Here is a 27591-nt window from a genome sequence, read left to right as displayed (position 1 = left end):
AGAAACCATTTAAATGTCTGGAGTGTGGGAAGAGCTTCAGTGAAAAGCGAAACCTTACCTCACATCAACGAAGTCACACCGGGGAGAAACCATTTAAATGTATGGAATGTGGGAAGAGCTTCAGTGAAAAGCGAAACCTTACCTCACATCAACGTATTCACACAGGGGAGAAACCTTTTAAATGTCTGGAGTGCGGAAAGAGCTTCAGTACAAATGGAAATTTTACTATACATCAACGTATTCACACAGGGGAGAAACCATATAAATGTTTGGAGTGCGGAAAGAGCTTCAGTTTAAATGAAAGACTTACTGTACATCAACGAATTCACACCGGGGAGAAACCATTTAAATGTATGGAGTGTGGGAAGAGCTTCAGTGAAAAGCGAAACCTTACCTCACATCAACGAAGTCACACCGGGGAGAAACCATTTAAATGTATGGAATGTGGGAAGAGCTTCAGTGAAAAGCGAAACCTTACCTCACATCAACGTATTCACACAGGGGAGAAACCTTTTAAATGTCTGGAGTGCGGAAAGAGCTTCAGTACAAATGGAAATTTTACTATACATCAACGTATTCACACAGGGGAGAAACCATATAAATGTTTGGAGTGCGGAAAGAGCTTCAGTTTAAATGAAAGACTTACTGTACATCAACGAATTCACACCGGGGAGAAACCATTTAAATGTATGGAATGTGGGAAGAGCTTCAGTGAAAAGCGAAACCTTACCTCACATCAACGTATTCACACAGGAGAAACTATATAAATGTTTGGAGTGTGGAAAGTGCTTCATGTGTAGTTGGCAACTCAATGTGCACCATCAAAGTCACACCGGGGAGAAACCATTTAATTGTAAGGATTGTGGGAAGGGTTTCAGTGATTGTATAAAACTTACAGTACATCAACGAATTCACACAGGGGAGAAATCATTTAGATGTATGGAGTGTGGAAAGACCTTCATTCAGAGTTCACACCTTAGTAGACATCAACGAACTCACACAGGGGAGAAACCATATAAGTGTATGGAGTGTGGGAAGGGTTTCAGTCAGAGTGGATCTCTTAGAAAACATCAAAAATCTCACAGAGAAGCAATTGCTTAAATGAAAGGCATGTGAAACGTGTTTCAATTACAGTGGAGTTCTTAAATAACACCTGCTGACAGTCACGGGGGAGAACCCATTTAGTTTTACGGAGTATGCCACGTTTTCCCCACAGAGTTCACTTTGTACCTCATATCGACAAACTCATAGGGAACAATAAATTGTAAATGCATGGAGTGTATTTGATGTTCTGGTGTTTGTATGGAAAGTTGTACATACATGTATTAAAGCAAATAAAATGTCTCATAATAGTAAGTATGATGAAAGCTATAATGTACCAGTTACAGATAGGTAGCCGTGTTGGTCTGCCATAGTCAAAATAAAAAAATTCCTTCCAGTAGCACCTTAAAGACCAACTAAGTTAGTTCTTGGTATGAGCTTTCGTGTGCATGCACACTTCTTCAGATACACTGAAACAGAAGTTGCCAGATCCTTCTCTATAGTGAGAAGGTGGGGAGGGGTATTACTCAGAAGGGTGGTGGGAATGGGTGATTGGCAGATAGCTGAGATGAGCCTATTGACGGCTCTTAACGACTGCAATAGGTCTTACAGGAAAAGGCAAGGGGTGAGAAGGTGAAAAATGGCTTAGTCATGTATAATGAGATAAGAATCCAATAGTCAAAAATAAAAAAACTCCTTCCAGTAGCACCTTAAAGACCAACTAAGTTAGTTCTTGGTATGAGCTTTCGTGTGCATGCACACTTCTCACACGATGAGCAATTAAATAGTCCCGAGATGGTATGTGTGATGTTGTTGGGGCCAGTAATGGTGTTGTCCGGGTGTATGTGGCAGCAAAGTTGGCATCTGGGTTTATTGCAGGCTCTGGTGCCAGTGTCCGTGTTAAGTCTGGTTGTAATCTTAAACAACTCCTAAACCACAATAATACTACAATTATTGCTCATTTAATTTAATTGCTCATCGTCTAACATTGTGTATGCCATCAAATGCCAACAGTGTCCTTCAGCTCTCTATATTGGACAAACAGGCCAAACCTTACGCCAAAGAATAAACGGACATAAATCTGAGTCCAGTTGGTGGCACTGGCTCAAGGGCGATGTTGACATCGGTTATGGGCCCAGTCATTGTTCCAGTCGTCTGACCAGTCATTGTTCCCGTCGTACCAGTCGTCCCAGTCGCCAGAGGTTTCTGTTGCTGATTGCCGGACGGTGGAACGGAGGCTGCATGCTGGACTGATTTGTGGTGCCCAGAAGCAGAGCTGTTTTGGAGCAGAGTGTTCAAGCTGCCGCTGTTGTTGTTGCTGCTGCTTGATTTATGGTGGTATGTTGCTGACTGCCAAAGAGAAGAAGATAGCATCCCTGTTTGCCTGTTAATTGCGCTTTGAGTGGGAGAGAGAGTGGCTGAAGGAGTCCAAGGCTCTATCTGTGTTGCACGAGGGAAGTGTCTTGCTCTAAGTAATATCAGACATGGCCTGTGCACATTCTGGCCAGATGGCTCTGTCCTTCCCTCTCCTCACGCCTGAGACCTATGCAGTTTGGCAAGTTAAGATGAAAGTGCTTTTACAGAGGGAAAAGCTATTTCACACGATAGAAGATGACCCTCCCGAGAAGGATGATGATGATTGGGCTGAGTGGCATGCTGCAGATATGAAAGCCCGAGGGACAATTGTTTTGAGTGTTTCAGACCACTTGTTGGTGAATTTAGAGGGTCAAGAGACTGCACAAGCTGTTTGGCATAAGTTGAGAGATATGCATTTGAGGCAGAATGCCGGTTCCAGTGTGATTTTCTTCAAGAAGCTGTGCAGGCTGCAGTTGGAGAAAGGTGGTGATTTGCCTAGCCATCTATCTCAGTTAAAGCGTCTCAGACAGGACCTTGTTCAGCGAGACCTGGCTATTTCAGAGGCTGTGTTTGCAATGCTAATGATCAATAGCCTAGATGAGTCTTATGATGGAGTAGCTGCCCAGATTTCTATGATGCCTTCAGACCGACTAACAGAAGATTATGTGTCTAGCGTGCTCTTGAATGAGTGGGATCGCAGACAGGCTGTTAGAGAAAGCCGGGACAATGGTGCTGTTAAAAATGTGCTTGAAAATGTGCCTAAGTCTTCAGCAGGGGAAAGTGAAAGTGAAACTGCTGCTGTTAAAGCACTAAAGTTGAGACGGTGCTTTTCGTGTGGAGCACAAGGTCATTTGAGTTTCCAGTGCAATAAATCTTCAAAGAAGAAGGGAAACTTCAGAGGCAGAGGAGGAGGAGGACAAAATCCCCAAGCACCTGCTACTTCAAAGGCTTTGATCTCTCGCTGCTCCAATCAACATGGGCGGAGTTTCTTCGTGATCGACTCTGGCTGTACCAATCACATGACCAATGATAAGGATCTCTTTGTTCAGCTTGAGAAGCAAGAGAAAGCAATTAATCAAGCAGATGGGACTGTTCTCACTAGTTTGGCTAAGGGAACTGTGTTTTTAAAGAGCCTGAATGCAACAATTAAGAATGTCCTGTATGCACCTGATATTCAGGACAATTTGTTGAGTGTTTCCCAGCTTGATCGTCAAGGGTTTAAGGTGGTGTTTGCTAAATCTCGCTGTGAAATTCGTCGAGATGGCAAGCTCATTCTATATGCAAAATGTGTTAATGGTTTGTCCCAATTGCCTTTTGTTTCAGGTACAGGTACTGCAGAAGCAACTGAGAAAGAGTGTTGCAATTTATCTGTTGAAAAGAATGAGAAGTTGCATGACCAATGTATCCATTATTACCACCGTGTTTATGGTCATTTGAATTTCCAGGCTGTGGCAAAAATGCCTGATTTGGTTCAGGGTATGAAGTTGAAAGAATGTCCCTACCACATGAAATGTGTATCTTGTGCTGAGAGTAAGGCAAGTCAAGCTCCCAAAGGTACAGAGTCTGGGAGAGAGGCCAAGAAACCATACGAAGTCATTTATGCAGACTTAGTGGGGCCTCTAGCGCTCTCTAGAGGCAATTCAAGGTTTTTTATGGTTTTGATAGATGCCTATTCTAGATATGTATGGGTCTATATGCTGCAGAAAAAGTCTGAAGCCTTTACCAAGTTTCGCCAATTTTGTAAATGGCTCAGAAATGTACATGAGAATGTACGTTGTATTTTCACTGACAGGGGTGGAGAGTTTTGTTCAGAGGAGTTTGAGGCTTTTCTTTCTGAACAGGGCATTGAGCATAGGACGGCCACGCCCAGATCACCCTGGCAGAATGGTTTATGTGAGAGAGTAAGCCAGACCCTGCAGCAAGGAATCAGAACACTATTACATGATTCGGGGCTGCCCAATCCCTATTGGGCCGAAGCTCTTTCGTTTTTCTGTCACGTGTATAGCAGGAGGTACCAGTCTGCAGTAAATTGCACCCCGTATGAGATGCTTCATGGAAGGAAGCCATGTGTGAAGCACTTTAAAATTTTTGGGTCAGAGGTTTGGGTGCACACCTCGCAGGGTGACTAAGCAAGTGTGGAGAACATGGTGTTTTCCTAGGATATGAGAAAGGGTCTTATCGTGTCCTGATCACAGACACAAAAACAATCAGGCTGACCAGGAGTATTGAGGACAATCCACAATGGGACAGAGTTGGCGTTTTTCAGTGCTATCCCATTTGTGATGATGGTGCAAAAGGGGCAAAGACAGTTAAGAGGGAGGCAAGTTCTGATGTGATTGATAATCCTGATGCCGATGTAGATCCAGATGATGGCACAGATTATCAGAGCCCAAAAACCTCTGAAGAGTCTGACGCAGATTCAGATTTAGCAGCTTCATATACTTTAGCTCCCCATTCTCCCAAAGAGGAGGAAGCACCAGAACAAGAAGATCAGAGAGTTTTGCGCAGATCCGAGAGAACAACCAAGGGTGTACCACCGAAAAGGTTTTCTGAAGAGTTTGCAAAGACTGCGGTCACATGCAACTCTGGTGGGGGTTTTAAACCAGGCATGAAGTGTGCTGATAGTAGTAGCACAAAATGCTGCATTTATTTCCTTACCTGATATTTGAAGGAAAGCGTGTGTTTGAGTATTGAAAATGGTTTGTTCAAATCTGCCCAATGAGCAATGTCAATTTGTATCTGAGAGGAAGAAACATGTATGAAGATTTTTCTAGAAGCTGCTTATTCATTTGTATTGTCACAATGTGTATTTTGTGTGAGTTACAGGTTGAGGTTTATGTTTTAACTCTTTCCTAATGGACACAGAGTGGTTACAGTGATTGTTTAATGGTATTGTTAAAGTGTCTTAGATAAAGGGGGAGAGAGATACCTGCATATGTAAACCAAGGTTGTAAGCAGAGAACAACTTTTGGAGTGTGTGTGTGTAAATTGCAGTTATGTAAAAGATTCTTGAAATGGTCGGATGAAATGGGGGAGGATGAGGAGATTTCACCCCTCCCATATCCAAGAATCTCCTGATGATCTCTGCTGACTCTCAGAGAGGAGGCGGCGTGTTCTGCTATCTACTTATTCTACTCCAGCAAAGAGTCAGTCAGTCAGTCAGTGTGTCGGAGAGAAAGAGAGACTGAGTGCTACAGATCGTGTCTAGAGATAAGGTTGCTGCTAAGAGCAGCTGCAGACACTCAGTGTAGTGTAGCATTCTTTATGCTTAGAGAACCCATTAAGCTCTGTGTATAGTTGTATAGTAGTTGTAGATAGAATAAAGAAGATATTCTACAGAGCTGCTCTCCGAGTCATTTATAGACTCTGCTAGACTCTGCTATACTCTGCTGTGCGACGACTGTCTTCTTGTGGAAGTGAATCCGGTGCTCACAACTCTAAGCTGTGAGTCCACAGCACTTTGACCTGTTCCTGTCCAGAAGGTGGTCTCTGGAAGTGCTACCCAGCTCGCCTAGCCCAGTCGGGGCTGAAGTGTATGAGTCCAGTTGGTGGCACTGGCTCAAGGGCGATGCTGACAGGGGTCTCCATCCTCATTCCCGGAAAGAGAAGCGGACTTGGAGAAGAGGAGAAAGAGGTGCCGCATATTTGGGGGTTATTTGGGGAGGGGGGGTGGGAGAAGGATTTGCTTTGCCTCTCCCTGAATCTACAAACAGGGCAGCTGGGAAAGGAGGCGGGAGGATTGGGCAGGGGTGTAGGAAGGAAAGCAGGGAGGGGCTCCGTCCTTTCCCTGTGGGAATCATGGGGGGGGGGCTGGATGCAGGACATCCTGTGGGTTCCCCCTCCCCCAACATGGTTTGCATTGCTAGATCCTTTTTGAAGTGCAGAGATCAAGCCGGGCTCCCATGGTGTGGGGAGGGGAGGGGGGCGAAGACACTTGAGACGAACCACAAAAAGGTGCCCCCACCAGAGCAACTTAACTACAACGGGATTTGCAGCCCCACCCTGTGCATATTGACTCAGAAGTCAGTCCTCCGTTCAGAGGGGTGTCAGCCCCATTCCACCTAATGATGCTCCTATCTGTTTAACACCCTCCATCTCCCTTCTCACTGCTGCCCCCCCATCGCTTCCCCCAGGCTCTGCCTCCTGCGTCAGGGGAGGGCTGAGCTCCTCCAGACCCTGATCTGCCCCCCCCAAATCTGCCGCTGAAGCCCCTGCCTCAGTGGGGCGGAGATGGGGGGCAAGCAGGGGAGAGGAAGTGAAGCAGCTGGAGAATAGAGTCGCCTCTGGATTGGGGGAGATTTTGAGTTGGACAGTGTCAAGGGAAATCGGCCTGCAGCTTCCTGAAATTGGCCATGGATGACAGGATTTAAATCTAATCAAGGTCTTAAGAAGCCTTTAAAAATCTTCAAGGCAAGGATTGGAGGAATTAAAGAAATGCCCCCTCCCCAGCTGGACTTGGGCGGGGGGGTGGGTGAGTTTTTGATGCTGTTTCTTTCCAACAAAAAGCTTCTCCAGATATCCTCTTGGGACTTTGTCGGGAAGGAGAATCAAAGCTCCAAGCGGTGGGAGATCTGGTCTGTCCTGCAGGATTGGCCCAGCGCAGAGGTGCTGAGGGACTTTCTCTGCCGGTGCTGCCAGCCTGACTCCTGCCTGGCCTCGTCCCCTTCCAGGTTGCCAGGAGGGCCTTCTAACACTAAAGGTCTTCTAAAGCCCACCACCTGGGCAATGCTCACACAAGAACCCTGCAAGGCGGGCCAGGATGACAGCCAGATTGATGGGCGGGACAGAGGACAGAGTTGGTGGGGCTATGGGGCTGACTCTGAGCTTTGTCCAGGAGCTGCCTGCCTTCCAGGGATTTTTTCAACCCACACAAAAGCCCCCCAGGAGGCAGCTGGGAAGTGATGGAAAGAGGGTGTGGCGCTGGGGAAATTCCTGAGGGCCAGAGAGAGAGACAGAGGTGACTTGAGGGCCAATTCAGCCCTTGGGTCTGAGGTTCCCCACCCTGCAGTTTGGGTGCTGGGCTTCCACCAGGGAGACCCTGTCTCCCATCCCCCTGCTCAGGAGGGATGCCCTGTGCCCAGTTTGGACCCCCTGATTATTTCTCCTCCTGTCCTTCCTCACAGTGTAGGGAAGATAAAAGGGGACACACACACACACACACAGAGAGAGAGAGAGAGAGAGAGAGAGAGAGAGGTTCCTAAGAGGAAGGACTAGGGGGCCATAAGCCACTGAACTCTCCGGCAATATCTCTGTCCCCTAAACTACAATCCATGTTAGCGCATAGAGGGCTCTACATATTTCCATCTGCTCCGCTTGGATGGAGCTTTTTCACCCTGGTTTCCCTTATTTTCTTCATTCTAAATGTATCAAAGGGTCAGAAAGTAGTTTCCTGGATGGCTGTTTGGAGGAAAGGAAAAGTTAGGTCTATTGACCATAATGCTTTTTGCGAAGCTTCATTAAGAGTTTTGGATTTGATCCTAGAACTTTCCAAACCAAAGCTGAATGTCCCCTAAAGACTGAGGCAGCTTATAGTATTATAAAGTTCCTGTAGAAAGGATTACATCCTTCCAGTTCCCTGCCTTTGTAGTTAGAATTTATGAGTATTACTTTATGAGTATTGATATTTGTAATTTGTAACAGGTATGCTATCTGTGTAAATGTATCCCGCCCTAATTAAATCCATCTTTCTGTGAACCGCCCTGGGACCTCCGGGTATAGGGCGGTATATAAATTCAAATACTTCTTCATTGTTCTCCTAAAAGAGCTTCTCCCTGCATTGAAGTGCATCGTGGCAACAGCTGAGAGAGTCCCAGAAGTGGCCCAGTTTACGCCTCCTCCAAATCGCCTACAGACAGCGTAATGGCCTCTGAGGCACTGCTTGGACCGTCTCTTCTTAGAGGTGGAGTGGAAAGAGGAGCCATGCAGCTTCCTCAGGTAGGGAAAGAGCATGGGAAATCAGGGAGGAGGGAAGAGGCACAGATGGGATCACCCAGCCTCCCTCTGTGTTGAGTGGGGATGATGGGGATCTAAGAGAAGCTCTGTTTTCTTCTTCTTCCAGGTCCTCTTGATCTTTGAGGAGGTGGCTGTGTTTTTCACGGAGGAGGAGTGGGCTCTGCTGGATCCAGGCCAAAGAGCTCTGCACAAGGAAGTCATGGAGGAGTTGACCTTCTTCGGACTTCCGGAACGCCGCAGCCACGGGAAGGAGCGCGAGCCTGCCCTCCGGGGGAGTCTCGAGCAACACGGAGGTCTAGAGGGGTCACGAAGGCTCCTTGAACCTCGTAACCCCAGGAGGATTATCCTGAGGGTCAAGGTACCCAGCGACGCTGCTCAAGCTCCCCTGTATTGTCGGCGTTTAGCAGGGTTTGAGCTGCAGCACGAAGGGGATGTAACAGACACCGTGTTGTGAAGCCTCAGGCTCCGTGTGAAAGCGGTGATCCTCCGACAACAGTCATAAAACTGGGAAAAAGCAAACCAACTAAGCTGATGGAAAGATTAACTAAAGAACCCAGCGTAAAAGGATTACGAGAGGCAAAAGGCGAAGGAATCCACTACCGGCGGTAAGAGAAAATGGAGTACAACGTAAGGCTGGGAGAGAGGGAAAAATAAAAAAAGCTGCCGCTAAGTGGTTGTAGAAGAGAGACCTCAGATACAAACTATAAGGACTCTGAGGCAAAGTAACAAATGAAAATATCTTAAGGGACTAGAAAGAAGTGAAAGGAACTTTTCTGTTCAACTTGGCGAGATAGCAGCACTAACGACCGGGAGGAGATTGCAGGGGCGGTTTCTTGGCAATTAACCCCTTTGCATGCCGTCTGTGAACATGGTCTGAGTCAAGCAGCATACGCTTAGAGATTTTTATTATTTACACCTCTTTGTTACTCACACCTCTCATATTGGAAAAAAGGATAGAAACTGCTATTTTACTCGGAGCAGTTAAAAGAGTGAAAAACAGATCGGCAGCAGGAGGAGGGAAGACGCGGAGAGGCAGCGCCCTTCCAGTGACGTTTGGGAGGAAAAAGAGATTTGTTTGTTTGGAGAAAGCACTGAGCTTCCGTACCAGCACCTCACTTCTTGTTCTTCTCCCCGACATAAAGAGCTATAACCTAATATTTTGGCTGAAGAAGAGGGGGTTTACTTTCTAGATTAATTTACTGCTACAGCGGAAAGAGACTGAGAACTTTTGGAAAGGTGGAAAGTGTAATCAGGACGGTGGGTCAGGACTTTTTGCTATATATAAAAGCTTCTTCCCTCAGGAGACGTCCTAATTTGGTCCTGCCCCACACCCATGTGCCTGCTTTTGGATGAAGACTCTCCCCACACTCTGTTTAAGTTCCAGGGACTATTGGTCGCTGGGATTCAAGCCAATGGTTTCAGCAACTTTGGCGGTTATTTCTGTGTCTCTTATACAGCTCTTCTATGAACTCTGCAAGTTCTTTTTTTTTGCTCTGTGCCACTTGCTGATATTTTGGTCACCCTCTGCCTCTCCCCATTGTTTGATTACCTTCTTTACCTTGATCGCTTTTCCCTATCCTCCCAATAGGCTTCTTCCTTTTCTTTGGTACGGTACCTCCTTATTCTTAGCCCCCCCCCAACAGCTGATAACCAGTAACCTATGAGAACAGTTGTTGTGTGGCGCGGGGAGAGAGACAACTGGCCGTGAGACCCTACGGAAGATAATAGATCTAGGACTTGGAAAGTTTACAAGGCGCCACCCTGTGAGAGCGGTGGGGACTATTTCGGAAGGAATCTACGGGAAGAACAGAGAAAGCCCTCCCTGCCAGGGGAGGGAGAGTTTTCAACATGAAAAAGGGGGTGGGAACACCATCAGAAAGGAGGCCATCCAGACAAGAAGATGGGAAGGAGGGGAGGGAAATTAAGGACTATGACAGTTTAATGGTTGAGATAAGGAAGGAATTTAAGCATAATGAGCAATATATTGAAAGAAAACTACTGGAAGTACAAGATACATTGGACAAAAGATTGGAGGGGGTGGTGGGAAAATTAACAGGAAAAGTTAAAGATCTATCAGTAAGAGCCAAGGTGCTTGAGGACTCAATGAAAAGGGTGCAAAAAGACACAAAGGATAGTAAGAGGGACTTGGACAGGATTAAAGTAGAAGTTAAGGAGATAGGTAAAGTACAGGAAGAATTGTTGGATAGTATGGCAATGACCCAGATGAGACAGAATCAAGTAAACTTGAAATTTAGAGGAATCCCAGAGGAGACAAATGAGAACATAAGATTTAAAATGGTGAAAGAGCTGGCAATCTGGTTAGATAGAAAGGAAGAAGAGATAAGCTACTCGTTGGCAAATATTTTTCGGATAAAAACAAAATCAGCTAAAGCCAAGGGGAAAAGACTGCCAGGAGATGTATTAGTTATGTTCAATTCGATGGATATGAGAAACGAAATACTGAAACAGAATTATAACAAAAGGTTATATATTGGAGGAAATCCAATTATCATATACAAAGAGATTCCTTCGAGGTTTCTTCGAAGGAGAGATGCCTACAAAAAATTAACTAACCAACTGAAGAAAAATGGGATCCTATATAGATGGGAATTTCCGGAAGGAATTTCATTCTATTTTAAGGAAAAAAGATTCAAACTGTCCAACCCTTCAGAATTAGAAAAATTTGCAAGAAGATATGAGAAAGAACTTGGAAAGATGGTGGGGGGGGGAGGAGGATGGTGAACAATCGGGGAGTGGGGATGGAGGCAGAGAGAGTGGAGAAGGAGAGAGGGAGACAAATTCAGGAGAAGAGAGGGAAGGAGAAGAGATAGACGATAAAAAACAGTAGATTTAATCTAGACTTGTTATCTTATTATTTGCATACAAGTGTGTTGCTGCCAAGAGGGCCAAATGGAGTCCTGCAGGCTTCCGTGTGCGACCCTGCTCCCTCCGTTCCGGCAACGCTTCTGACCTCCTTGGCTGGCTTAGCAGAGTAATCGCAGCGGCAGAAACAAATGCAGTGTGTGGGTAAATAAAGGTCAGACTTGACTCAGCCTGTCTTGCTTATCTCCAAGTCTTTATTCGTGTAGTAAAACAGCTCATAAATCTCCTGGTGAGACAGCGCACATTTTTCTCTCTCGCCTTTCTTCCGAGCAAAACACAGACTGAAACACCCAGAGCAAAACCACTCCCCGAATGTGTCTGTAACCACGCCTCTGGAATGTGAGACATCATTCAGAACTCTTTAACCCTGTAAGTTCTGAATCCCTTAACAAAGTGATGGCTCTAAAAGTTCTGACTTGGAACGTGAACGGACTCAACAATAAAAATAAAAGGAACCAGATTGCACATATTTTACTAAAAAAGAACCTCTACTTAATTTGCCTACAAGAGACTCATGTAATAAGAAAGCATAAGGGAATTTTAAGCAATAAGAGATTAGGATTGGATTTTGTGGCTTCAGATAGAGTTAAGAAACGAGGAGTGGTGCTATATATAAAGGAAAAACCTGATCCAAAATTATTGTATAAAGATGAACAAGGGAGAATGATTGTAGTACAGATTATGTTTCAAGGAGTAAAGATTATTGTCGTCAGACTATACGCACCTAATGACAGAAAAGCAGTCTTTTTCTCTGAATTAGGTATTAAGTTAACAGAGTGGATGGATCAAAAAATGATAGTGATGGGTGACTTTAATGGGGTGGTGTCACCAAACCTGGATAGATCAACAAGAAAACAAGAGATTAAGGAAGGCAAGTTACCGCGGACATTTTTTGATTTGGTTGATAATATGGGACTAATTGATGCGTGGAGATTCAAAAACCCTACTGTAAAACAATACACTTTCTTCTCAAACCCTAACCAGAGTTGGGGGAGAATAGATAGTATCTGGATTACTAAGGAATTGATACAGAACTTAATCAAATCGGAAATTCTCCCACAGACTATATCGGATCATAACCCAGTATATCTAGAGTTAAAGGGTAAAGAGGTTAGAGTACTTAGATGGAGAATGAACGAACCTCTATTTAATGATCAAAAGATAGTGATTAAGGCAAAAGAAACAATTGAAGAGTGCTTCAAGTGGAATTTAAATAAAGGGACAGCTTTAGAAACGGTTTGGGACGCAGGGAAAGCCGTCATGAGGGGCTTTCTAATTCAGAAAAACAGCCATCAAAGAAAAGAAAAAGAGAAAAAGAAGGAGGAGATTTTAGTACAGTTAATGGAGAATGAAAGACAATTAACTATTAAGCCAGGTGATGAGACTATAAAACAAAAGATAAAGTTATTACAAGCCCAATTTTCTATGATAGTAAACCAGGAGATTGAGTGGAAAGTTAAAATGTTGAAACAGAAGAGTTTTGAATCTGCTAATAAAATAGGGAAATATTTGGCCTGGCAACTAAGAGAAAGGAAAAAACAAAATACGATCTGTAGGATAAGGGATGGAGACAAGATAGTGGAAGACCCAAATGAAATAAAAAGGTTGTTTCAGAAATACTATAAGGATTTATATAAAAGAGGTAAGGAGACAGGCTATGATATAGAACGCTATCTGAAAGAACATCATTTACAACAGATACCAACCGAAGAAAAAGAATTACTAAATCAGCTGATTACAGAGGAGGAGGTAAGGAAGGCAATATCAAAGATGAAAATTGGTAAAGCGCCGGGGCCAGATGGTCTGTCAGCCAAATATTATAAAGTATTAAGTGATCAAATAAGCCCAACCCTATGTGAAGTGATGAACAATATTTTAAAAGGGAAGACCCCGAACACCTGGAAGGAAGCCTATATTACATTAATTCCTAAAAAAGATGTGGATGCCTTAGAGGTGAAAAATTATAGGCCGATTTCGTTATTAAATAACGACTATAAACTGTTTGCGGATGTAATGGCAGAAAGATTAAATAAAAAGTATTAAATAACAGAATCCATAAAGATCAAACGGGCTTCCTTCCAGGTTGACAATTGAAGGACAACGTAAGAAATGTGATAGATATCATAGAATATTTGGAAACCAGAATAGACAAACAAGCCGCTTTGATTTTCATTGATGCCGAAAAGGCCTTCGATAACGTTTCTTGGTGCTTCCTGAAAGAAAATCTAAAAACGATGGGGCTGGGTGAAAGATTTAGAAAAGGTATAGAAGCTATCTATAATGAACAAAAAGCTAAGCTAATAATAAATAACTCGACATCAGAATTTTTTGACATATCTAAAGGGACTAGACAAGGCTGCCCTCTGTTCCCTCTGTTATTTATAACAGTACTTGAAGTACTTACTAAGAGACTGAGAGAGGCAGCGGAAGTGAAAGGGATTAAGGTAGGGACTAAAGAACATAAGATAAAAGCTTTCGCAGATGATATTGTATTAACTCTATTTTTTAAAAAAATATATTAATTGAAATTTTCCGCTTTAATACATTAAAACAACAAAAAAAATTAAAAACACATAGTTTGCAATCCTTATTTTCCTGTAACATATTTCCTTGACTTCCCCACACCTCCCCTTCTTATATTCCAATTCAAATTTGTTAATTCAACAAGTTCTTATCCCAATTTTTAACCTTTTTATATTTAATTCATTTAAAAAAACCAATTTTATCTTATAAACCTCAATGTTTGTACATCAGTTCTCAATCTTAAAACTTTTTTCTAAAGTCGACCCAAATTCCCTTCCACGAATTCCCCAATTTTCATACTAATAACATGACAAAAATAAAAAGAAAGAAAAAAAAAGAAAAAAACAGATTATAATTATACACCCTTTGGATTCCCAAACCCCACCCCTCCCCTTTCCCGGTTTCAATCCCCAACAAATGTCCATCAGTCTTAGTCTACTATCAGCCTGGAGATCTCACGTCCGAGGCTCTTAATTCTCTCTCAATTCCTCTCTGCCGGTTTTTTTGATAGTCCTTAGTATTAAGCACCAGATCTCGGAGGAGCTCTGGCCCTATAGGATCCATGTTTCGACTTCCGGGTTAGCGCGATCGGTTAATGGCGGATTCCCTCTGAGCTCCGGAGGGAATCGGCTCTACTGAGGACGGGTCCTGCCGCCGCGGCGACGCGGGGACCCTCAGAAACCACAGGCGCGGAAGCCTGTGGACTTGGTGACTCGGTGGGCACCATTTGCGCCCCCCGACCCACAAAGAAGCCTTTTTAAAGGCTTTGGAGAGGGTGCGGAGAGCGGCGTGGTGCTGTGAGTAGACCGCTACTTCAGTGGAGTGAAGCCGCGAGCCATGGCCGGAGAGTGCTGACTTTTTTCCTTGAACATTTGGGCTGAAAAAGAAATAACCCGTGAGTAGTACGGAATTTGGATTTAAAAATCTTCTTTTCTTTGAATTTGGAACGATCGGGGGAGTGCTAAAAGGAAGTCCGCCCCCCTTTCATGCAGACACTTAAAGCAAGAATTGGATAACTAAGGTGGAGAGACCATCTCTCTCTTTGTGAGACAAAAGTTATTAATTTCACGATTGGCATAAGAAGTTTTGTGCTGGAGGATGAGAACTGAATCTTAGAAGTTGATGTGAAACCCCCCCCCCCCGATCCGGGAGCAATCCGTGAGCGAGCCTGCTGAGGAGACATAAGGAGTTTGACAGCTGTCAAAGGAGCTGTCAAACGAGCTTTCAACGCTAGAAAGATTTGTTATCTACTATCTTTGAGGACTAGATGAGTTACATTTGATCTCAAGTTGTTGGAAACAAAGAAGAAATAAATAAATAAATAAAGTTACCGACTGTTGGAGAAGGACTACTAAGTAACCAGAATCCCTCTAGGGGGGATTCTGAGACATTACAATGGCTGCAGATGGAAAATTACGGGCCGAGCTAGAAAAAATGTTTCTTCTCGTGGGAATGTTACAAGACCAGAGCACAGCTATGGCTACAAAGCTTGCGACCTTGAATCTTAAAGTAAATAATCCTGTTGACTGTGTTAAGGACTTGACAAAAAAATAATTCTGCAGCTGAGTCAGAAGAGATATTTTCAGAACTAGAGGAGAGAGAAGGAGGAGCGGAAATATTGCTGGTGGAAAGGGCCAACCAGAAGCCTACAATTGTGGAATATAAAGAAAACAAGGAAATTGTGGATTACAAAGAAAACAAGATTCGGATTATGGGAATCTGGACTGAAATTAAGAATGAAGTAGGGAGTGATCCCTTTATGGGAGGATCGGAAGAATTACGGATTGCAAATTTGTTCAAGATGAAAGGGGAAGCCTTTGGGACACTTGGAACATTTGGACTTAAAAGAAGCAAGAAATATGATTGGGGCTCCGTTTTGGAATATGGAGGACTGGCTGGAAGAAACTTGGATTTTACTGGGATAGAGCTCCTTCGAGACCCGATGCCCAACATAAAGGACTATCAACAAAACCGGCGGAGAGGGACTGATGGAGATTTGAAGGCCTCGGACGTGAGAAATCCAGGCTAAGAACTGATATTGTGGATATTTTCTGTTCTGGGGGATCGAAACCGGGAAAGAGGGGGGGTGAGCTTTGGAATCCAAAAGGAGGACAATTGTATGATTTTTAAGTTTAGGTAGTGTGTTCAGTAACTAATATTTAAAATTGGGAAATTTGTGGAAGGGAACTTAGGTCGACCTTAGAAAAGGATGTAAAGTTTATAATTGATGTAAAAGTTAAAATTGGTTAATTAAGAAGAACTAAATTAAAAAAGGATTACAATAATATTGTGAAGATGAGAGTAAGAACTTGCTGAGCCAACTATTGGAATTAGGATGTATGAAGGGGTGGTGCGGGGAAGTCAGAGAATGTGGTTAAGAAAGTAAGGATTTGAAATTATACATGTTTGTCTTTGTCTTTGTGTGTTTGTGATGTCACTATAAAATGTGAAAACCCAATAATTTTTTTTTAAAAAAAAATATAGGATCCATGTTTCTTCCAGCCATACCTCCATACTTAAAAGTGGAGCCCAAATCTTGTTTCTTGCTCCTTTCAAATCCAAATGTCCCCAAAGCTCCAACTTCCACCTTAATCAATTTTATAATCCTTGGGTCTTCAGATCCGCACTTGATGAGATCTCTCCATTCTTCAATCTCCAATTCAAACCAGATTTTCATCAACAAGTTCTTATTTTCCTTTATAGCCATCATGTCAGACCCCTGGCTCTCCTTTGTCATCTGCGACATTACGTCTCCTCCTTCCTTTTCCTCAGAAACAACATATATCTCTTTTTCCACACTCTCAAAGCTCTCGTTTCTCCTCTTGTCCAGCTGCATGAACTTCCTGAATCAAGTCCTTATCAAATTCAATGAGTTTGTTTACTGTTAAGTCCAGAGTTGTAACATTAGTAGCCAAAACATCAATTTGGCCTTGTAACTTTCCCAAGAGAAGAAAAACTCTGTCCAGTTTAGCTTGAATTTCCCCTCCTTCAGCCATTGTTGTAATGTCCCAAAAACCCCTCTAGAGGGATTTTGGTTACTTAGTGTTCCTTCCAGTTCAAATCTAAAAATCAAGTTAGTTTGTATCAGTTCTTCCTTGTTTTCAACAAATTGTAACAAAAATTGTAACAGATATAACCAGCAGAAGCAGCAGAAACAAAGTTCTCTTTTCCCGTCTTGACAGCTAATTTGACAGCTGTCAAACTCTTTAGTACCTCTTCAACAGGCTCTCTCACGGATCACCGGGTCCGGGGGGGTGGCACTTCAGCTCCCAAAATTAACTCTTATCCTCTAGTAGAATTACTTATACTGCCAAATCGTGAAATTAATATCTTTTACCCAATAAAAGGAAAAAAGTTCTCTCGACCTTAGTTAGCTGGTCCTTGCTTTAGATTATTTATAAGACGGGGAGACGGACTTCCTATTTGCGCCTTCCCCGATCGTGCCTGATTCAAAAAATTTTTTTCTTTACAAGTCCAATTTCCGTACTACTCACGGGTTGTTGCTTTAGAGTCCAATTGTTCACAAGAAGATGTCAGCGCTCTCCGACCATGGCATGCGGCTTCACTCCGTAGGAGAAGCAGTCGACTCTCAGCACCGCGCTGCTCACCCCGTCCCCCGTTCCGAAGCCTTTAAAAAGGCTCCTTCGCAGGTTGGGGGGGCGCAAATGGTGCCCGTTGAGTAACCAGGTTCACAGGCTTCCCTGCCTGTGATTTTTGAGGGTCGCCGCGTCGCCGCAGCGGCAAGACCCAAATCCTACGAAGCTGATTCCCTCCGGAGCTCAGAGGAAATCCGCCATTAGCCGATGGCGCTAACCCGGAAGTCCGATATTGTATTAACTCTAGAAGACCCGAAAAATAGTATGAAAGAAGCCTTGCAAAAATTTGAAGAGTTTGGAGCGGTGTCAGGCCTCAAGATTAATAAAAATAAGACTAAAATGTTGACTAAAAATCTAACTAAGGAAGATATTGTAGAACTAGAACAAAAGACGGGAATTATGACAGCAAAGAAAGTGAAATACCTTGGAGTGTGGATATCAGCGAAAAATATTAACCTATATAAGGATAATTATGAAGTCACTTGGAAGAATATTAAGAAAGATCTTGAAATCTGGGAGAGATTGAGGTTATCTTTTCTGGGGAGGATAGCAGTTATCAAAATGAACGTTCTCCCCAGAATGTTATTTTTGTTCCAAACCATTCTGGTACTAAAAGGTCTAAAGCAGTGTAAAGAGTGGCAAAGAGCCTTAGCGAGATACATCTGGCAAGGCAAAAGACCACGAATAAAAATGAAAATATTGGTAGACAAAAAAGAAAGAGGGGGATTCTCTCTACCGGATCTAAGTTTATATTATGAAGCGGCGTGTTTATTGTGGCTGAAGGATTGGATAAGATTGGAAAATAGGGACATCTTGGACTTGGAAGGTTTCGATAACAGGTACGGGTGGCACTCGTACCTGTGGTACGAAAAGGTGAAAGTTCATAGAGGCTTTCTAAATCATATTTTTAGGGGACCACTATTCCAAGTATGGGAAAGAAATAAAAATATATTGGAAAGGAAGACACCTTGGTGGATTTCACCAATAGATGTGTTAACTATAAAAAAAATAAACATGGAAGGGAAGAATGCCACCTATGAAGAACTAACTTGGAAGACAGATCAAGGGATTAAACTTAGACCATATGAAGAGATCAAAAATTTATTTACAGGGTGGTTGCAATACCACCAAGTAAATGACCTGCTAAAAGAAGACAAAAAGAAAGTAGGATTTGAAGATAAAAAATCTAAATTTAATGTAGAAGTTATAGAAGGTAAGAACAAAACACTGTCAAGGATGTATGATATTTTGCTGGAGTGGTATACAAAAGATGAGGAGGTGAAGGAGGCCATGACTAAGTGGGCGATAGACATTGGATATAACATCGACTTTGAGAGGTGGTTAGAACTATGGAACAAGAATATGAGATTTACGGCATGCACGGCACTAAAGGAAAACCTGTGGAAAATGATCTACAGGTGGTATCACACACCAGTGAAATTAGTGAAGATTTATAAGTTGAAGGATAAAAGATGCTGGAAATGTAGAGAGGTAGAAGGTGACCTCTACCATATGTGGTGGTCGTGTAGCAAAGTGAGAGGCTTTTGGGAATTGGTTTATAATGAACTTAAAAAAATCTTGAAATATACATTTCCCAAAAAGCCAGAAGCTTTTTTGTTAGGAATGGTCGGTAAAGAAATTAAAAAAGAAGACAAGATCTTGTTTCTATATGCTACGACAGCTGCAAGAATTATGTTAGCACAAAATTGGAAATTAGAAGTAATACCCAACATAAGTGATTGGCAGGTTAAAATGATAAATTATGCTGAGCTTGATAGAATATCAGGAAGATTAAGGGACCAAGACGAACAGAAATTTCATGATAATTGGAAGAAATATTTAATGTATATGGAATCTAAATCTCAGGTGACACTGGCGGGGTTGAAATAACTCTAACAGCAGGAAAGGCCTATGTAAAAGAGTTAAAAAGTATGCGACTATATAATTTATTCAATACTTACCAAAGGAGTGGAGGGAAGTCAAAGGCTCAGTTGAGACTAACTCAGTTATATATTTTATTTATGATTTGTGAAGTGGATATAATTTGTATAAGGTATGTGGTGGATTTTTTGTTTATGTTTTTCCTGTATATATGTGCAAATATGAATAAAAATTTACAAAGGAAAAAAAAAAGGAGAGGCAACGTGCAATCGGTTGCAGATGGAAGGGGCGTCCTCTCCCCCAAACAAGGATTGCATTGCAGGATCCTCTTGGAAGCGGAGATCAACCAGACTCCGAAGTGGGGGAGACATTTTGCTTCCCGAGACGAACTAGAGAAGGGCTCTCCCCCCACCCAGCCTGATTGGAACAGGGAACCAGTTGTGCCAGTTTCACCCCACGACCGTGGGTCCCCGGGGCTGTGGGTGCCATTCAGTATGCATGGCCCTGGCACCGAAATTTGTGGGTGCCCGGCCCCTTCATGGGGAAATGGGTGGGTGCTCAGGGACCCAGGGAGCTGGCACCTATGCACTGTAAGGCACCAGGTGACATTCCCCTCCCCCATTTTAGACCCAGCCTCCTAACCCGTTTTTACGTATTTCTTCACACTCAGCCTGGAACACCCCCCTCCCTTAGCCTCCTGCGTCAGGGAGCCAGTCTGCCCCCCTCCCCAGCTCCCCTTTCAGAAATCCTAGTCTGAGAGGCTGAGGTTGATTTGGCACAAAGGAAAGAGCCTTGTTGGGTTTCCCATGTTGGGGGTGGGGGTTGCTGTGCTGCTTTTGTGTCCCAAAACTGGAGGGAAGAGGCGCATTTTTCATTTCCTGAAGCATGAAAAAGCACCTGTCAGTTTTCCTCCTGCTTGGCAAGGGAAATGGGCCCATGGATGGCAGGATTTGAAACTGATCGAGGTCTGAGAAGCCCTTCAAATATGTTCAAGGCAAAGACTGGAGGAATTAAAGAAATGCCCCCTCCCCAGCTGGACTTGGGGAAAGGAGAAGGGAGAACAGTTTTTCATGCTTTTTCTTTCCAAAGAGAGGCTTCTCCTGATTTCCTCTTGGGACTGTAATGCTTTCTGCAAAGCTTCATTAAGAGTTTGGGATTTGATCCTATAACTTTACAAACCAAAGACTGAGGCAGCTTACAGTATTATAAAGTTCCTGTCAGTTCCTGCCTTTGTAATTAGAATTTATGAGTACTGTATTAATTTATTGGTATTAATATTTGCAGTTTGTAACAGGTATGCTATCTGTGTAAATGTATCCCACCCTAATTAAATCCATCTGTCTGTGCACCGCCCTGAGACCTCCAGGTATAGGGCAGTATATAAATTCAATTTATTATTATTACTATTATTATTTCTTCATTGTTCTCCTAAAAGAGCTGCTCCCTGCATTGAAGTGCATCGTGGCAACAGCTGAGAGGGTCGCAGAAGTGGCAGCGCAATGGCCTCAGGGGCACCATCGTTTGCACTGTCTCTTCTTAAAGGTGGAGTGGAAAGAGGAGCCATGCAGCTTCCTCAGGTAGGGAAAGAGCAACGGGAGCAGGGAGGAGGGAAGAGGCACAGATCATAGAATCATAGAGTTGGAAGAGACCACAAGGGCCATCGAGTCCAACCCCCTGCCAAGCAGGAAACACCATCAGAGCACTCCTGACATATGGTTGTCAAGCCTCTGCTTAAAGACCTCCAAAGAAGGAGACTCCACCACACTCCTTGGCAGCAAATTCCACTGTCGAACAGCTCTTACTGTCAGGAAGTTCTTCTTAATGTTTAGGTGGAATCTTCTTTCTTGTAGTTTGGAACCATTGCTCCGTGTCCGCTTCTCTGGAGCAGCAGAAAACAACCTTTCTCCCTCCTCTATGTGACATCCTTTTATATATTTGAACATGGCTATCATATCACCCCTTAACCTCCTCTTCTCCAGGCTAAACATGCCCAGCTCCCTTAGTCATTCCTCATAAGGCATCGTTTCCAGGCCTTTGACCATTTTGGTTACCCTCCTCTGGACACGTTCCAGTTTGTCAATGTCCTTCTTGAACTGTGGTGCCCAGAACTGGACACAGTACTCCAGGTGAGGTTTGACCAGAGCAGAATACAGTGGCACTATTACTTCCCTTGATCTAGATGCTATACTCCTATTGATGCAGCCCAGAATTGCATTGGCTTTTTTAGCTGCCGCGTCACACTGTTGGCTCATGTCAAGTTTGTGGTCAACCAAGACTCCTAGATCCTTTTCACATGTACTGCTCTCAAGCCAGGTGTCACCCATCTTGTATGGGACCACCCAGCTTCCCTCTGTGTTGAGTGGGGATGATGGGGATCTAAGAGCAGCTCTGTCTTCTTCCTCCTCTTCTTCCAGGCCCTCTTGACCTTTGAGGAGGTGGCTGTGTTTTTCACGGAGGAGGAGTGGGCTCTGCTGGATCCTGGCCAACGAGCTCTGCACAAGGAAGTCATGGAGGAGAATTATGAGATGGTGGCCTCTCTAGGTAAGGGCAGATTTTTATTCCTCCTGGCTGTTCAATGTTGTGAATCTCCTGTTTGAGCCATTTATTCATGTTGTGTCTTCTTCTTTGGCGATTCCTCGTAGCCGAGTAAGATTGTCTTCCATGAACATGATCTTACCAGTGTGTCCGTAAGGGACACTGGAGTTCAGTTCTAGATCCACACATCCTTCCACAGTGGGGACATAGGTTTCCGAGGAGATGTTAATCACAGCGAGGGTTTGCCAAACGTGTTTTCCTCTTAGCTTGTTTCTCCCTTTTGGCCTGAGTTTGTGCTTCTTCAAAGTCCATAATGCCTTTGGTAAAGGTTATTCTCCAATTGGAGTTCGCGCTGGCCAGTGTTTCCCAATTTTCTATGCTTATACTGCATTTTTTTAGATTTGCCTTGAGAGCATTCTGAAACCTCATTTTTGTCCTCCGGTATTTCTCTTTCCATTCTTAAGTTGGGAATAGAGTAGTTGCTTTCAAAGACGATAATCAGGCATCTGATACTTGGCCATCCTGTCTTGAGGATACCCTCCCCGCTGCACCAAGGATTCCCTGCCCGAGCTGCTTCAGGTCGTGGCAGATGTTCTCCTGGAGACACCTAGCTTGGTCGTCCTAGGGGATTTTAACATCCATGCCGACACGACCTTACAAGGGGCCGCTTGGGACTTCGTGGAAAGCATGGCATGCATGGGGCTGTCCCTGAATAAGTCTGGCCCAACCCATAGCCGTGGACATGCCTTGGACCTGGTGTTTACCTCTATGGATGTTGGTGATCTGACACTAAGTAAAAGCGAAACGAAAGAAGTGCCATGGTCAGATCACTTCCTGGTGCAACTGGACTTCTCTGCGACCCATCCCCTCTGCAGGGAGGTGGGACCAATTCGGATGGTCCGCCCCCGCCACTTAATGGATCCAAATGGTTTCCAGAGAGTGGTAGGGGATGCTTTATCCCATGTTGATGGCCTTTCAGCTGATTCCCTGGTGGCCCGCTGGAATGTGGAGTTAACCAGGGCTATTGACTGTTTGGCTCCGAAGCGCCCTCTCCGATTGCATGGAGCCCGGACAGCCCCGTGGTTTTCCACGGATCTGAGGGCAATGAAACAATCGTTGAGACGGCTAGAGCGCCGGTGGCGGATAACTCATTCCGAATCTGACCGGACACAGGTTAGAGCTCAACGTCGAGCCTACCAAGTGGCGATAGCGACGGCGAAGAAGAATTTCTTCACCGCCTCTATTGCATCTGCAGAAAACAGCAGCAGGAGACTTTTCCAGGTGGTTCACAATTTAGCAGAACCACCTGCAACATCGGGGCCCAGTACGGGCCACATGTTCTCCTGCAATGATTTTGCAAAGTTTTTTGCAGATAAAATCGCTCAGATTCGGGAAGAAGTAGACTCCACCGTGGGAGCAGGACCGGGGCGGGAGAGTGCTAGAGTTCTGTCTAGTCAAGTTGAGTGGGATCAATTCCAATCTGTTACCTCCGAGGATGTGGACAGGCTGCTTGGACGAGTGAAACCAACCACCTGTCTCTTGGATCCTTGCCCATCCTGGCTTATAAAAGCTAGCCGGGAAGGACTGGGCGATGGGCTTCGTGGGGTGGTGAATGCTTCCCTCCGTGAGGGAGCCTTCCCAGACCCGCTGAAAGAGGCGGTTATTAAACCGCTTCTTAAAAAACCATCTTTAGATGCGGCCACGATGGCCAACTATCGCCCAGTCTCAAATCTTCCATTCCTGGGCAAGGTGATTGAGCGAGCGGTTGCCGAACAACTCCAGGCACGCCTGGAAGAAGCGGACCATTTGGATCCCTTCCAGTCGGGATTCAGGCCTCATCATGGGACTGAAACTGCCTTGGTCGCACTGGTTGATGATCTCCGGCGGGCTAGGGACAAAGGTGAGAGCTGTTTCCTAGTTCTGCTGGATCTCTCAGCGGCGTTTGATACCATCGACCATAGCATCCTTCTGGACCGTCTTGAGGGGCTGGGAGCTGGGGGCACTGTTATACAGTGGTTCCGCTCCTTCCTCCTGGGCCGTGTTCAGAAAGTGGTGGTGGGGGATGAGTGTTCAGACCCCTGGGCTCTCACTTGTGGGGTGCCTCAGGGTTCTGTCCTCTCCCCCATGCTTTTCAACATTTACATGCAGCCGCTGGGAGAGATCATCAGGAGGTTTGGGCTGGGTGTTCATCAGTATGCGGATGATACCCAGCTCTACCTCTCTTTTAAATCAGAACCAGTGAAGGCGGTGAAGGTCCTGCGTGAGTGTCTGGAGGCGGTTGGAAGATGGATGGCGGCTAACAGATTGAGGTTGAATCCTGACAAGACAGAAATACTGTTTTTGGGGGACAGGAGGCGGGCAGGTGTGGAGGATTCCCTGGTCCTGAATGGGGTAACTGTGCCCCTGAAGGACCAGGTGCGCAGCCTGGGAGTCATTTTGGACTCACAGCTGTCCATGGAGGCACAGGTTAAATCTGTGTCCAGGGCAGCTGTTTACCAGCTCCATCTGGTACGTAGGCTGAGACCCTATCTGCCTGCGGACTGTCTCGCCAGAGTGGTGCATGCTCTGGTTATCTCCCGCTTGGACTACTGCAATGCACTCTACGTGGGGCTACCTTTGAAGGTGACTCGGAAACTACAATTAATCCAGAATGCGGCAGCTAGACTGGTGACTGGGGGCGGCCGCCGAGACCATATAACACCGGTCTTGAAAGACCTACATTGGCTCCCAGTACGTTTCCGAGCACAATTCAAAGTGTTGGTGCTGACCTTTAAAGCCCTAAACGGCCTCGGTCCAGTATACCTGAAGGAGCGTCTCCACCCCCATCGTTCTGCCCGGACGCTGAGGTCCAGCGCCGAGGGCCTTCTGGCGGTTCCCTCATTGCGAGAAGCAAAGCTACAGGGAACCAGGCAGAGGGCCTTCTCGGTAGTGGCGCCCGCCCTGTGGAACGCCCTTCCAGCAGATGTCAAAACGATAAACAACTACCTGACATTCAGAAGACATCTTAAGGCAGCCCTGTTCAGGGAAGTTTTTAACGTGTGATATTTTACTGTATTTTTGGTTTTTATGGAAGCCGCCCAGAGTGGCTGGGGACACCCAGCCAGATGGGCGGGGTATAAATAATAAATTATTATTATTATTATTATTATTATTATTATTATTAGAGTCCAACCACATCTGGAGGGCCATAGATACCTAACCTCAGCACAGAAGATTTCTCTTGGTGCTCAGTGTTACATGGGAGTTGAAGGTAGAACTGGATACTAAGGGTTCTTCAGGCTATTTTTAGATTTCCTTTCCTTTCCGAAAACTTTAGTACATACGAGAGGGAGGGATGCTGGAAGTGCTAAAATCAGAGAAGGTCTGATTGGTCTTGCTGTGTGTTAAGTCCTCTGGTTCTCTTCCTTGAAGACCTAACAATATTTTATTATCTCCCACTTTAAACCAGGTGATGGAGGAGGCAATCAGAATTTTGAGGGGCCATCTGTGAAGTACTTCAGTTTGAGTGAACACCTTAGCACGCAAAATTACACAGGGGAGAAACACTTTAAATGCATGGAGTGCGGAAAGAGCTTCAGTAAAAATGGAAACTTTACTAGACATCAACTAATTCACACAGGGGATAAACCATTTAAATGTTTGGAGTGCGGAAAGAGCTTCAGTTTAAAAGAAAGACTTACTGTACATCAACGAATTCACACCGGGGAGAAACCATTTAAATGTATGCAGTGTGGGAAGAGCTTCAGAAAGTGTTCACACCTTAATATACATCAACGTATTCACACAGGGGAGAAACCATTTAAATGTATGGAGTGTGGGAAGAGCTTCAGTGAAAATGGAAGTCTTACCGTACATCAACGAATTCACACTGGGGAGAAACCATTTAGATGTGTGGATTGTGGGAAGAGCTTCACTCAGTGTTCACACCTTAGTATACATCAACGTATTCACACAGGGGAGAAACCATATAAATGTATGGAGTGTGGAAAGTGCTTCATGTGTAGTTGGGAACTCAGTGTGCACCATCAAAGTCACACTGGGGAGAAACCATTTAATTGTAAGGATTGTGGGAAGGGTTTCAGTAAAGGTACAAAACTTACAATACATCAACGAATTCACACAGGGGAGAAACCATTTAGATGTATGGAGTGTGGAAAGAGCTTCAGTCAGTGTTCACACCTTAGTAGACATCAACGAACTCACACAGGTGAGAAACCATATAAATGTATGGATTGTGGGAAGGGTTTCAGTGAGAGTGGATCTCTTAGAAGACATCAAAGATCTCACAGAGAAGCAGCTGTTTAAATGAAATGAGTGCGGAAAGTATTTCAATTATAATGAAGTTCTTAAATAACATCTGCTGACGGTCACGGGAGAGTACCCATTTAGTTTTATGGAGTGTGCCATGTTTTTCCCAGAGAGTTCACTTTGTCCCTCATATCAGCAAACTCATATAGGGAAAAATCAATTCTAAATGCATGGAGTAATTTTGATTTTCTGATGTTTGTATGGAAAGGTGTACATATATGTATTAAGGCAATGAAGGTAATGTCTCATAACAGTAAGTATATGAAAGATGCAATGTACTGTTAGACATGTGCAGAATGTGACTCTCGAGGGCTCACTGAGTGTGAACATGTGCTGAGAGTCTGTTGATATTTGGTCTTTGGCAGAGAGAATTGGGAATCCAGAGTTGGGAAAAGTGGAGCACAACTGTGGTGTTTAGGAAGCAGGATTGGCTCTGGAATCCTAGAACTGTGGAGTTGAAAGGGAGTCCAAGGTCTTCTAGTCCAACTCCCAGTTATAAGAAGAGCATAAATTCCATTTTTATAGTTGCCATAAATGGACACTGATAACACAGAAAGACTGGAAAGTAATCCTTAAACTATTCGACCTTGTTTATATTTTATAAATTCATTGTTTTACAATAGCTTCTCTTTTTTATATGTTATTAATTTTTCAAAAATAAGAAAATGAAAACAACCACCATACAAATTCATAAATAAAAATAGAAAAAATGACATTCCCCATGTCCCTTCCCTGGTTCCATTATTTATCATCATCCCACATGTCCATTGTAAATTTTAAAAACCATTGAAATTACTTATTGTCCGTTCATAATATCATTACTAGTTCTAGAATCCTGCTGATGTATTAACCTGTGTCCATTGCTTCTGCATATATGCAGTGAAGTCCTTCCAATCTTCCTTAAATTCATTGTCATCTCTTCTTCTTATTTTCAATGTCAGTTTTGCCATTTCAGCTATTCCATTAGCTTGACTTTCCAATCTTCTTTGGCTGAGACATGGATGCCAACAGGGGTCTCTTTGTCTGCCAGGATTGCACCTGGGACCTCCTGCATGCAAAGCATTGAATTCGAGACCTTTTTAAAAAATATATCATTTTTTCAAATACAGTATTTGCCATAATATTACAGGATGATCACTCCAATCCTCAGTCCCACATCACGGTCATGTTGGCTCCCCCAGTCCCCTCAATAGGAACCCAACTACCCATCTGCTTGGCTAGACATTTCCAATCATTATATACCCTCCACAAATACCTCTGTGGTGATGATGATGGTGGTGGTGGCATTAAAGTATTCTGCCCTTCTTCATTCAAGGGAGACCAGATTGTGCCAAAAGTATATTTTTTGGAGATGTCTTTGTTTAGACACAGATGGAGTGTGAGGCGTTCTGTATGGTTCTCCACCTCCTTTTTCATCCTCTCAACCACCATCCTGTGAGGTGGGCTGGGCTGAGATGCAGGGACTGGCCCAAGGTCTCCAGTGACGGGATCTGAACACAGGTCTCCCAGGTGCAAC

The 27591-nt window shown here is 44.1% G+C and overlaps 1 protein-coding gene across 1 annotated transcript in view; it reads left to right on the top strand.

The window, feature by feature from the left end:
• The window catches only part of LOC308471938 (uncharacterized protein), a gene marked incomplete at its 3' end in the record, with an annotated part of 50450 nt that overhangs the window by 8922 nt on the left and 13937 nt on the right, over nt 1-27591 (top strand). The window contains exon 5 of the mRNA XM_080996256.1: nt 25216-25974. Coding sequence (XP_080852382.1) covers nt 25216-25974 — 759 coding nt within the window. The remainder of the gene's footprint in view (nt 1-25215; nt 25975-27591) is intronic.

The sequence above is a fragment of the Podarcis pityusensis genome (assembly GCF_964106645.2).
Source record: "Podarcis pityusensis genome assembly, chromosome: 2".
Lineage (NCBI taxonomy): Eukaryota > Metazoa > Chordata > Lepidosauria > Squamata > Lacertidae > Podarcis > Podarcis pityusensis.
Note: the sequence above shows the minus strand (reverse complement) of the source record. Positions and strands in the feature narration are given on the sequence as shown.